General features: G+C 39.3%; 1 protein-coding gene and 1 long non-coding RNA gene across 2 annotated transcripts in view; one reads left to right on the top strand and one right to left on the bottom strand.

Annotated features, from left to right (window-relative positions):
- The window catches only part of LOC142060954 (uncharacterized), a 53,354-nt gene that overhangs the window by 2,470 nt on the left and 37,727 nt on the right, over positions 1–13,157 (top strand). The window lies entirely within an intron of this gene.
- The window catches only part of BEAN1 (brain expressed associated with NEDD4 1), a 65,150-nt gene continuing 54,263 nt past the window's right edge, over positions 2,271–13,157 (bottom strand). Inside the window, exon 6 of the mRNA XM_075101349.1 lies at positions 2,271–5,331. Coding sequence (XP_074957450.1) covers positions 4,983–5,331 — 349 coding nt within the window. The 3' untranslated portion in view covers positions 2,271–4,982. The remainder of the gene's footprint in view (positions 5,332–13,157) is intronic.

The following is a 13,157-nucleotide window of genomic DNA, read 5'->3' as shown; positions in this document are numbered from 1 at the left end:
TCACATGTAGCATATCAGTGCAGTTAGAGCTGGAGGTGCTTGGGTATAATTGTGGTGATGAGTATTTTCACTGAAAGCTTTTTGCTTTGACAACAGTATGGTGTTAGAAATCATGTAGTTCTCAGTGTCACTAATGTGGTCTGGGCTAAGAGAATCTTCTTTTCCCAGAGGGTATTGGCAGAACATCTAGGCTTTGGAAAGCTGCTAATATTAAGGGACAAAAGTACAACTGCCAATTCCCAGGCCATGGAGCAGCCTCAGACATTGTCAGACAGTGATAAAGAGAGGACATGGAGAGCTCCACTAGAAGGAAGGGATTAAACCTTGACCTTTCCGTTTCCAGTAACATGTGGAATTGTTCTTTCTCTACAATTTATAAAAATACTAAATCTCCATTTTGCCTCAATTCTAATGGCACTGGAGAACAGCTTCTATTCTCTGTCATGCAAAACCAAGAAAAATTATAAACAGGCCTCTTAACCTTCTTGTTCCTTTTCTCTAGGCAGTCAGCTTTGTCAGCCTCATTGACTTGTAGAGCCTCAGCCTGGACTCTGTTTCCTAACAGAGCAGTCATGAGTGGAGAGCTATTTTGAATGTTTTAAGAATAATAGCACTGTTTATGTTCCCAGGCTGCTGTTGTCGGTTTTTCTTTTTTCCTAGTAGTATGACATTATTGGCTCATAGTTAGCCTGTATTTGTCTCAGTCTAATTCTCAGACATTCTACTGCAGTCTAACAGGTCACTCTGTGTCATGTGTTTGTGAATTTGAGCCTGTGTTTCTCAAGTGCGGTAACTACGTTTGTTTTCTTCACTGAATTGCACCTCGTTCTTTCCAGGCTGTTTCTCTGTCTCTTCAAATTCCAGTCCTGTTCTCCTACATATTCCTGCCTCTCCTAGTTCTAATGTAGCTTGATGATTTTAATAGGTCCATTTTCTCTCTCAAAGCTCTGAAATCCAGCAACACTCAGTATTTTCATTAGGACATATGCGAATCCACCTGATGCATCATTTCAAACTAACACAGAGTAATTGATAAATACCCTCTTGTATGATGATTATTATTTTAATTTACAGAAGTCTGTGTTTATAATTTTATGTAGAGAGTATTTCCCTAGTTTAAGGAGGGGAATGATTTGTCAGACTGTACCATGACCAGTTACATCAGTTTGATATGGTTTCCATTCAGGAAATACAGTTACTCATTTTGCTGTGCTAAAAAGTTATGTTGGAATATTTCTGGGAAGACTGGCCTGTTATTTCCTGTCTTTTCCTTTTTCCTTGGCGGTATGTTGCCATTTTCCAGTGTCCTGACCCTAGTAATTTCAGAGGTACCCGTGACTGTGTTTGTGAGGGTTTCTGATGCTTCTTGAAATGCCTTGAAAAAGGGTAACAGCTTTCACTGCAGCAGTACTGCAGACTCTTCCGTTCCTGCTCTTGCTGAGCTGGGCTGATCCTTGCTGGGTGCATGCACACCTGTCCCCCTAAGCAGGAGCGACTTGACTGCTCTGATGGCTGCTTATTCCTGTGATCTTTTACAAATGTAAAATCCAAATGTGAGTGGCTGAAGCCCGATGTTGCTTAGTTGCCCGATTAACAGCCTGATTAAAAAGGCTGTGGGTAGTACCAAAGTGATACCAATGCAATAAAAAGCACAGAAGCTATATCGAATCCATATATGTTCTTTACTAAAAGTTTTGTGTAAAGATCAGTGTACGAAAAATCAAAGCAAAGAGATGACTACAGATATACAGTATTGTTATCACATAGCAAGAAACAGCATGTCCGAACAGTTTCTTTCTGATATTATTTATGTAACAAATGAAAGGCCTGTGTTAAGCCTGTTCTGGGACTGGCACTAAAACTATGCGAGAGTTTAGGATAAAATCTGATAAGAGGATATGAATTTCTTAAGATGAACATCAGGAGACAGTCTGTCAACTTTGCTGACATTTATCCAGGATCTTAAATATTCTCCAAGAAACGTAAACATGTTCTTCCTGCATCATTACAAGAAATCTTAACACTGTTCCAGCAGTAGCAGCTCAAGCTGTTACAGCTAGAAACTTCTCTTTCTAGTATTGTCTGTTTGCAGAGATATATGGGTTCGATTTATAAGCTTTTTATCCCCACAACTTTGTTGGATATCACCTAGTTAAAAAGATTAGCAAGAGTAGAAAGTTCTAAGCCACTCTTGCAAGTGATTGTGGTAAGGTATCACTGAAGGTAGCATACTCTGCGTGTAATTCACAGGTTGGTGGTTTTTTTATATATATATATATATTTGTTTATAATGAATGACATAACATATATAGTGGTAACTGAGAAAAATGTTACAGTATGGAAGTGTGTGTTTTGGCTGGCTTCCATACCTGTATGACAAAGAAGCCGGGATTATTGTGATGGATGAGTCCCTCATTGTGAACCCTGTGTAGCGTGATGACTAGATGACTTGACTTTATAAAGCAGTATACCACAAGAGGGAGTAAACAGCTATCTGTAAGCAATGCTGCTACATACAATCCAGATCGCAATGCTATGGATGCGTAACTGTTATCAAATGAAGAAAGACTTTGATTAGTTTTGTATAATCTTAGCAATGCATTTCTATCATGAGGTAAAATACAAATCTCTCATTTTCATCAGAGGCCTACTTAACATTAGTTTATTTTGTAAACCAGAGATAGAAAGTTAGTGGAAGGTCATGAAATCACTGTCAGGTTAAAAGCCAAGCAGGTTGAAAGGATTTCCCAAAATGCACGGAAGCTGTAAGCATCTGTAACCGGGTAGAGGCTTGCCTGCCAGATGTGAAAAGCCCTCTGTGCTTGTGCTTTGGAAGAACCTTCAGGTTTGCCATGTTACAGGTAAAAAGATACTCACTTTCAGGAAAAATAAAATATCACATTTGCCTTCTAATATTTTTTTATTAGATTTCCCCCTCCACCTCCCTAATAGCAGCCTAAAGTAAGCAGGTCTCTGGTCCTGGTGCCTTACCCTGTTCTAGGCAGGTCTCCAAGAGCTGCAGGAAGATACAGCGATGAAAACATGTCCTAGTCTGCATAAATAAACCTCTGTGCTTTCCTTACTTTTTATTTTCCTGCCAATACAACTGACTGGTACATTTTTATGTTGGTTTTAGTTTCTGTCCCCTATTAGATGCCTTCTCTTATTGCAGGATACTTTGCATATCACAAAACTGTTTACACTAGTACTATATACAGAGGAATAGTTCTGTCTGTTTAAAATTACAAATGTGAAATACAGCCTACATTCTGGCAATGCCTGCCAGCAGTTTTGCAATGCAAACCCATTAATTTTTTGTTGTTTTGGGTATAGTATACTGAGAATATTTAAAATCTTGCTGAACTGCAAAAGAATTCTGTTATTTTAGCAAAATACATACTTAGTCTCATCTACTTAGCAAAAAATGCATACTTACCTTATCTCATCATGTGCATATGACTCAGTAATGGTGTAATGTATACAGCAGAAAGAACCACATAATTACTTCCCATCTAAGTATTAATTATAATTGTGTCAATCTTTGGAGTGTTGAATGATGATTACAGTTGAAAATTATTTAGTATTTACAGCAGATCTAAGTGCAATTTTAATAATTTGGATGATGCTTCCTTTTAAACACAGTTATATATTTACTATACTCATTTTTACATATCCTACAGTGGGGTTAGTAAACTGAAGTCCCTTTTATCAGTGAAAAAAAAATACCTTTTTTTTCCAGTGAAAATACCTCATAAGAGACTTAGTGGGGATGAGCCCTGATAACTCTGCTAACTAGTACTGGTGGAACATGTAGTTTAGTCCTTATGTAGGGATAGGGTGCTTATGTAACATGTAAGATTAAACTCTCACATCTGCAGTTTACCTCTGCTGCTCCCACTAGCGTGCATCTCCAACTTGTATGCGTTTACCATCTGAATGTGTGAGAAGTCCAGGTCTATCACCAAAGGCTAGATTTGTGGGTAGCAAAACTTCAGTGAAAAGGATCATGCCTAATAAAAGAGGTTTCTGCACAAAGTGAGGTTCTCTGTTACTGTGTGTGCCAAGTCCAGCGTCTATTATTTACATCACACTAATGCAATTAGTAGAGGTCAAGGTTTTTTGTAACACTACAGGTTCCTTACTGAAGAGACCAGTTAGTGCCTGAGGATGCAGTCATGCACAAGAATTGGCATGAAGCATCTTCTGGGATTCCAGACACTGCCCTTCCCTTGGCTCTATCAAGTCCCCATGAAGGCCATGCAGCTCCCAGGCCTGCACACAGCTGTAGTACAGCTTCTCTAGGTAAAACCAATTGGTGTTTGGGGATCCATGGCCACCTGTCCTTCACTTGCCGCTGGTTTCTTTTGAGGAAGACTTACAGCAGGCTTTGCAATGGTTTGGAAAGCCTGATACTGGCATTTCCAAAGGACATGTGACTATCAAAATATTATTCTCCTTTTTCTTTTGCTCCGATATGGTACTGATGGTCATGTTTTGCAGGCAGTGTTCTGTCTCTGTCTACTGAAAGACATATTTAGACAAAGAATTATTTAAAAATGCTTTGTTGCCAAGACACTGAATGAAACATACTAGTGATACCTACAAAGACAACAAAATGCTCTTCTTTTTCCTTCTGCTCTAACACACGCAAAGTATCATAAAATCAACAAGTAGCCTTGACTGGATAACATGTATCTACATTAAGAGTGGCTGATTTCAATGTAGTTTGAAAGGCTTCAAAACAGTTGGATGCACTGCTTGTCACTGCTGCTCTTTTATGCTGTGTGATGTCATGTGGAACACTTTGAAGCACAAAGAGAGTTTAGGTAAACTTTCAAAATTCACTGTAAAAAATAAAATCCCGTTGCATCCCTGTTTAAAGATATAAAATAGGTAAAACTTTCAGAGGTTTTATTCTTCCATTTAAATGTTTTTGTTGGTCTGGGTTCTTCAGAAGAATTGAAGGACAGAGCCACTTTTATTCATTTGATTTGGTTCAGTAGGGTCTGATAGTCAGTGGAAGAATTTTTCAGTACTTCCATGGGAACAAGTGGGATGGGGATATTCTGTTCACACACCACTGTCTCGTACAGGGGAGCAGCCTCCAGAGTAAGAGATGACAAAGAGATGGATGAAATGGGCTGTGGCAAGTCCTGCAGCCTGACTGCATAACTTGCAGTCTGTCCTGTAGTCCCAGATGCTGCTTCCTCTTCCAGGTTAATGTTTATAGATATTTCATTTCTTTGACAAGGGTCCGTAAGAGAATATGGGGGGGGATCATCTGTGGGAATATATATTTGTGTTGCTCCTGGCCCCACACATTCATCGTAGCTGAAAGAAAAAAAGAATTTTTCATTAGATTTCTGTGAAAAATGCCACAGAACGTTATTTTCAGCATAACAGGGGCAGGTAAAGCGAGAAGAAAAGGATCGGCTGGTGTTTTGTTCCTCAGCCCACATCCTTGCTTACCCTGCCATGTGAGACACTTGAGAGCATACACTTAAAAGCACATCTCCAAATACGTAAAGATAATCCCAGAGGTCTCAGTGAAAGTTCAGACCCTATCCTCCTGCATGAAAGTAACATCTGCGGCAGCATGGTTCAGCTGAGGTGCCTGGGGGTAAGCCCAGCTCCTTACAGCCAGTTACACAGGAGCAGGAAGAATAACACTGCTGCCTCACACAAAGCTGCGCACGTTGTACCAGTTGCTGTAAGTACAACACAGCGGGGGTTAATTCCTGCGCTCAGCCACCTGTAAGTAGCTAAGTTAGAAAATGGCTGGGGAAAAGGAAGTGGTGGTGCCGTTTTAGTTATGAAATAAGGTATAGAGTCTAAAGTAGAGTATCACATCAAATGCTGTCCTCCTGACTCACAGGTCTCTGGTACTCAGCCAGGAGTTACATGCGGTGGGTAGTCTATCTGTGCTGGCAGGGGCAGCAGGATTTCTTGCTGAGGTGCAGAGTTGTGATGAATAATCTTGACAGACTCATGCTGGTCATTCTGAGACTTGGCAGACTCCCTGTCATGTTCTTCCCAAAAAGGAGGAATGCAAGACAGACCAATTTGTGGGATTTCTGTGAAGAGCCAGCTCAGGTCTATCCAGGCTTTGTAGTTCTGTCTGTGCCACCAAGCTAGAACCAGGGGAAACTATTACCTCCTCACTCCGCTACTTGGCTCAGTGCGTACTGTCCTGGTGTGAATGCATTCAGGCACCTTAGATTGAAGCTTGGACTGCGCAGCCTAGGGAGGCCCATGAGGGGTAAATAATGACCCTGGATAGATCAGCATGTCTTTGTGCTTGTGTTTTCCCATGTTCTGTATTGCAGGAAGGGGATGGGAATGGACAGAGTGGACGTGAGCAGTCTCCGTGTGTTTGTACTGTGCTGCACTAGCACTGCCCAGCCCTCTGAGCCTAAGGGCTCTGCAGAGATTGCACTATGGCCCCAAGGAAGGCTGAACCAGAACTGGTGAATCTGGTCTGTTATCTGGGTGGTCTGCTGGCTGGCTATCCTAGCACCACCCGCTTGTCCACAAACTAAAGCTAACTCTACTTTTACTATCAAACCAGCCCAGGTCTAGTGGGCTGAAGGAAGGCCCTGTTTTCCTGGCTCACTGGCTACAGGCAAAAGTGAGGAAGAGTCATAACATCATGATCTTAAATGTTGGACCTGCTTTGTTTGGGTCTGCCTTGTTGAACTGTTGCAGGATAATTTTAAATCCAATTCTGAAGGAGGGGATGTTTCCTGTATAAAACCTTTGCCTACTCAGTTAACCTGAAAAACAGTTCTGCTGGAGCCAGACAAATTAAGAACCCATTTCCTCAACCACACGAACTGCAGAACTATTAAGATCTAGGACATTTCCTGAAACTTAAGATGTTTAGCATATGTCTTTCCAGTAGACTGCAGGCAGTCATTCTGCTCCCTGTAATTGCATTACTGCCAGGCTAAACCCAAGCTAATAAACCCTACTTGTGGATTATAAGTGGCTTGCAGCAGAGCAGCTTGCATTGGTTAGAGTGAGCTCAAATCTACTGCAATCAACCATGGAGGCCCTGCCTTAGAAAAATACTTGGTTCTGCTGCACTCATTCATATCTTTCCCTCAGAGCACTCCTGCTGATTTTGATGGTACTGATGCTGGTCTGGGTGATGGAAGTGGTTTTTGAGGAAGGGAAAACTAAGAAATTGAAATCTTAGTACTAGGTTACTAAATAACTCAAATATCCACAGGTGTATTTATTTCTACCTCACTTTTATCTTATATTTATATTCATGAGGACAATGGTTTTAAATTCAGACTAGAAAATTTCAATTTCCCCATCAGAAAGAAAGGTGTTTAAAAACATAACTCTGTTCTGAAGATCCTGCATAGAGCTGCTATGTACTTCAGAAAGAAGTCCCAGCACACAGGAGGTCAAATTGGTTTTGTATAGCATATGGAAAAGATTTCAGTCCAGCCCCTATTAAGTCCACTGAAGCTTTCAAGCATACCTGATAATCTTTTAAAAGATCTTAGGCTTCAGTCAGAGATCGAGGACTTAATGTCCTTAACTCTTCATGAACTCAGCAAGGGGAAAGGAAGAGCCACTCTTTGCAGGATTACTTACTATGAGCTGCATCTTTACTTAATTTACATTTTGCTGACCCAAAGCCCAGTGAATTTATTTAAAATCTTTCCACAGATTTTGACTGACTTAATCAGGCTAATGAAGAGCACCTACTGGGTCTCGTTACCATAGTAAGAGTTTCAGTTTTGAAAAGCCCACAGTTATGTGAGTTTCAAGGTGGAAAATTTTTTAATCCTTTTGCAAAGACACAAAAGGGAGGAATCTCCTCTGTCTCCTGATTCTGGGCCCGGGCCCAGTGCGAGGGACATCTGCCACAGACGTAAAGGAGAAATGGGCACAGTATGAACCACCTTCTTACTGTTGGTGTCTGATCATCTGCATTTCTTCCCCTTGGATTTAATTTAATATCTTTCATGGACTGTACCTCAGCTCTGTAGAACTAAAGTGCTCGGTGGGATAACTACAAAATGATCTTTTGTGATGGAGACTTTGAAGCATCAAGACAAATGGGTAGCATATTATGGTATTCAAGACCTGGCATTTTCTTATAGAACCACAGAACGGTAGGGATTGGAAGGGACCTCTGGAGATCACCTTGTCCAACCCCCTGCCTGAGCAGGCACACCCAGAGCAGGGGGCACAGGGCTGCGTCCAGACGGGGTTTGAATGTCCCCAGGGAAGGGACTCCACAGCCTCTCTGGGCAGCCTGTGCCCCTGCTCTGGCACCCTCGACAGTGTTTAATTCCAAGTATCAATACATTAGTGTTAGGGGACTTTTTCTTAATATATCTATGACAGATAAAAAAGTAATTCTCTCTTTCTTCAAACTCCAGTGTAAATAATGTTGTGCCTCTCATTTTTGGCAATTAAGTTCACATTTTAAAAATTGAATAGGGCAGTAAGGAACACATGCCAGATTTTCAATTAAGTCACTTTTTGGCACCTTCACAACTGTACCTATAGATCATTATAGCCAAGGAGGCAACTACAAATCATTCAAATAGCTTTTTTTTTTTCTCCTAAATAACTTCTTGTATTTCATTAGCAATTTATGATCTTGATACTCAGTGTCCCATAGTCTCTTCTAAGCATCGTGTCTTTGCTTGCAATGCTGACATTGCAGACAGCTATTGCTATGGTACTAGTAGTGGAGGCTACAGATAATGTTCCTAGCATTTTCTGTTGAGGATAGAAAGGAGGTGAATTAAGGTCATACAAGCAACTTTAACTTTGTATTTTTTTCCCTAGCTTCTGAGCATTTTGTGGTTGGGGTTTTCTTTTTTATTATTTGTTTAGGTTTTTTTCTCCCCTCTGTTTAACAGCCTTAGTAATTTGGTCATGCTTTCAGAGTGCTGTTATAGAGGTATTCCTGTGGTATAACTAATGAATTATCAACAGTATGAGGATGACTTTTATTTTGCAGACAGGAAAGCACAGTGCCTCTTTCAAAGAGACCGTATCAGGTAAACTTATGCATCTATAATTTACCAGATCTTTTTTTATTAGAGGGTTCTAAGCAAGTATTATAAGAAGTAATACACAGTTTCACAGGCACCTACTGTCCATGTATGTTGGTGGTTGGAAAATAATTCCTCAAAAGATTTAAACAATTATTCATAAAACATTTTAATAGCAACCATTTTTTGCGGTTGATTACAGTGTGCCGAGGTGAGTGATACCAGACTAAATCCGTACTGTTGTCTTAAAATAAAGCTTCATGTTTGAGGAGAAAAGGTGAATGGACTCTTGCATTTTACTGTAGTGAGCTGTGTATCACAAACTAAGTGGTACTGTTAAGTTGTCCTGCAGTGTGAGGTCCACACCTTTGACATAGCTTTTACTTGCAAACGGCGCAAACTAGAATAAAATGAAGGAGCTGCTTTCTCATCAGCTAGTATGGAGACCTCGATACCAGAGGGGCCAAGAGGTACTTTGTAATGATGGCTACCACTATGACTACCACTAAAAAGAACCAGTGGGTCCTTAACAATCGGTAATGATGATTTGTAATATTAAAATTGTACTGTTACATGCAAGTCACTTCAGTATGGTGACTAATGCTGTTGATCTCATCTGAGAAGGTAGCAGCTGTAGAACTCAGTGATGTGTACAGCTGTGGTTTCAACATGAGCCAATGTCTGTGTCATTGAAAGGCAGCATCCCCTGCCCTGCTGCATACTCCCACTGCATTCCTTGCACTACTTCCTCCAAACCATGATCCCCAATCTGGAGCTAAACAGGCAAAAAGGTTGTGTGTGTGGTTTTTTGGAAGTTTTCGTTGGTTTGTTTTGGTTGGTTTTTTTTTTTTTTGGGTTGAGTGTTTTTTCTGGGCTGGATTGGTACTGATTTAGCTACCTAAGTTGGAAGCTCACACCGTAGTCAGATGGGCATCAGTGCAACACAAGGGAAGCAGAAGTACAAGATGGAGGAAGTGGGGTAGCTCTTAGACCACAGCTCACAGGCAGAACTTCTTAGCCATATCATAAAAGTGCAACCTCAGTAACTGCTAAGGGAATGACACCTACATATACCTGTGTGTATATATGTGTGTGTGTATATGTATAATGTTTTGCAACTGAAAATGCAAGAGCATGGAGCTTGCATGACTTAAGTGGAAAGCAAAAATATGTGCTTGTCTTTTGCAAAAACTGAGAGATTCAGTTCTGTGAAGTTATTGTACATGTAAAAAGTAGCTGATGCTTGAAGTTCAATACAGCGGTCACAGGAAAATCCATTTAGACAAGAAAGCAAATGCTTTTGAAAAGTATTATGTTACTATAACTTAATAATGGACCATAGGAACTCATTACACTGCATCTCATGAACATCATGCATATCTTTTTTAGCCCTGAAAAAAATCCTTGGTTACAGTACCTGTGGTGAATTCACTTCAATCCATTTTTTTTTTTTTTAAATTACATTATCCTAAAGTTCAGTGTATCTCACAGGCAGTGATGAGAAGGAAAGGGTTACTGACCATGAAATATGCTGTTGTATACATTTTCTTTTTTTGGCCTTGTTTCTTGTCAGAATAACTTCATTGTCATTGTAGACTATGCTATTGAGTTTTTATGGGATAATTATACTAGGAAAGGCAAGGAGGGCTGATGTCTGTTAACATCATCTTACTGCATGTAAATGTTATCTGCAAAGAGAAGAATGTTGCTTAAAAAATAAAACAGCTTCTCAAGATGACCTTGTTGACTCAGAATGGTGGTGGTGGGGGGAATAACCTCACGAATTTGTCAGGTCTCATTGCAGTAAGTATTAGGATAGGTTTGTTGCTAAGGAAACCCAAAAGAGCTTATTTAACTAGCTGTCATTCATAAATTATGACCTACCCTCTGGGGAAAGATGATGATTCTACTTAAAGGATTCTTTGAGATACAAACAATAGCTAGTAAAAAAAAGGCAAATCTGGGGAATGAATAATTCTTCTTCGTGAAAAAGATGTCTTTTTGTTTACTTTGTTCATTTGTTACGTGTTATGACTCTACTAAAATTGCTCCTGTTGCATTGTTTCCATTTTGCTGTTGACCTACTGTCATCTTTTAATAATGGTAAACAGAATCACTATATATAGAAAATACATGTGCTGAGAGGTTTAAGCTATAATGAAAACAACACAAAGGATGTTTATATGATGTTGTTACCTAATAAAGAAAAGTTACAAATATACTGTAACTCTCTAAAGAAAGGATCAAAGGGAAAAAAAAAAAGATGCAATTGATGATGATGTGAGTTCAGCTGGTGATGCTATCTCTGATCGTGCAATCTACTAACAGCTGGGTTTAGAGGACAGCAGCTTGGAAATCTGTTAGTGCTTCCTTTGAGGTGTGTTTTCTAAAAATACATATATTCTTTGGTGATATAGAACTACCATGAGGGAATGTATAATTTTTGACAGAACTGCTCTTACAGTGACATATATCATGAGAGAGGATACTTTTCTAGGTTTATTTTTGATACTAACAGTTTCCATTTGAGATACTAGGTGCATTTACTAACTATATTTTGACTTCCCTTTTGCATGCTTTGCCAGTGATTTATTAAGCGTTAGTTTAATATTTTCATTTAATAGCAATCCGTTTCATATTACTGATTGCCTCAGTCATTCACTTAGTTTAATTCTTGAACAGTGACTTAGAATGAAGAGCCAAAACATCTTTCTTTATTAAAAAAGAAACCCCCGAAAATGTTGGGGCCTAGGAATTTGGAGCATGATAGTGCAAGAATAAGCAATTGAAGTTAAGTGGCACCTCCTCCAATGCAGTTTCAGTCCTCCTATTTATTGTGTTTATGAAATCAAAATCCATCTGTCTCTGGGCCTGGATAATATTACATGAGACTTTTTTCCTACGACTGATCCCAAATTACAGCGGGTGAGAGGATAAGTTACAGATATGTAACACCTAGAGATAACAGCGTGCAGTGTCAGCCAGGACAGGGCCCTGAAGGAATGATCCAATGCTCCATAAAATCACTGGAGTATCTTCTGGGAATGTTTTGTCACATGTTTGAAATGTGGCTATTTAAATAAGGGGGAGACTCCTCTTAAGGTACTCTGGAGGAACCTCTCTCCTTTTATTAGCTCTAGAGCGACACTGACCTCCTAACTTAATTGACTTTTAAGCTCCAGAGGTGTGGTTAATGCACCTCCAAGGTGCCTGCCTGATCTTGGACTAGGTAACCAGGAACAAATAACAAATATTTTCTATTTTCATATTTTTAAATAGCAAAAAATGTAAGCCAAAGTATTGTTCAAGGAAACATCTAAGGCTTAAGTAGCTTAATCCTTGAAAAGACAGGAAACCTGGAAAATTTTTTCTGCCTTTTTTCTGTTCATAGTTATTTCTGGAATTTCCCATTCCCTGCAACTACAATAGGAATGTTTGTGTTAATAAGCACTAAAAGCCTGGATCTTTATTCTGCACTATGTGTCAAGATAATCTTGAGGAAGTTGTGATTCTTTGATGAATAAATATTCCAGATGAAAAGTGAAATTAAATGTAAACAGTGTTTTCACAACAAGGTACACCAGATAACATTTGAAACTGACATAATACAGTTCCAACATAATTGTGCAGCTTTAAACAATTAAAATAATTGTTTTAAATATAACAAGTAATTCTGTGATGAAGATTTTATATGACACATTTCAGCCTGACTTTAATTTTATATCTAATAACCACTTGATCATAAGCAGTGTTTATTCTCTGGATTTCTGTAACTATTATACAGTGAATGACAGTGAAGCTGGCTGAGTAATTACTGGTTGAGTAATAATAATCAGTTAAGAGAATTTTTTTCAAAATGATCTCTTGTAGCCTCCCAAACTATGGAGTTAATTCACAAACAGGGTTCTAAACAACAATACCGTTTTTTGCATGTTAGCAGGAATGCTTAGGGCCTGCTAGTATTTGAGGAAATTTGCCATGTGACATGTTTTAGTATCATAATTCTAGAAAGGGCTTTGCTTCAATTATTCTAGGAATGAATTCTGAGCAGGTGAAGGAAATACTAGCTGCAGTATGCAACAGGAAGACTAGCTACTGGGAAATTAAAGAAAAATATTCCTTTTTTTCAGT

This window comes from Phalacrocorax aristotelis, chromosome 8, assembly GCF_949628215.1.
Source record: "Phalacrocorax aristotelis chromosome 8, bGulAri2.1, whole genome shotgun sequence".
NCBI classification, from domain to species: Eukaryota; Metazoa; Chordata; class Aves; order Suliformes; family Phalacrocoracidae; genus Phalacrocorax; species Phalacrocorax aristotelis.
The sequence above is the reverse complement of the archived record's forward strand: the minus strand, read 5'-3'. Positions and strand labels throughout refer to the sequence as shown.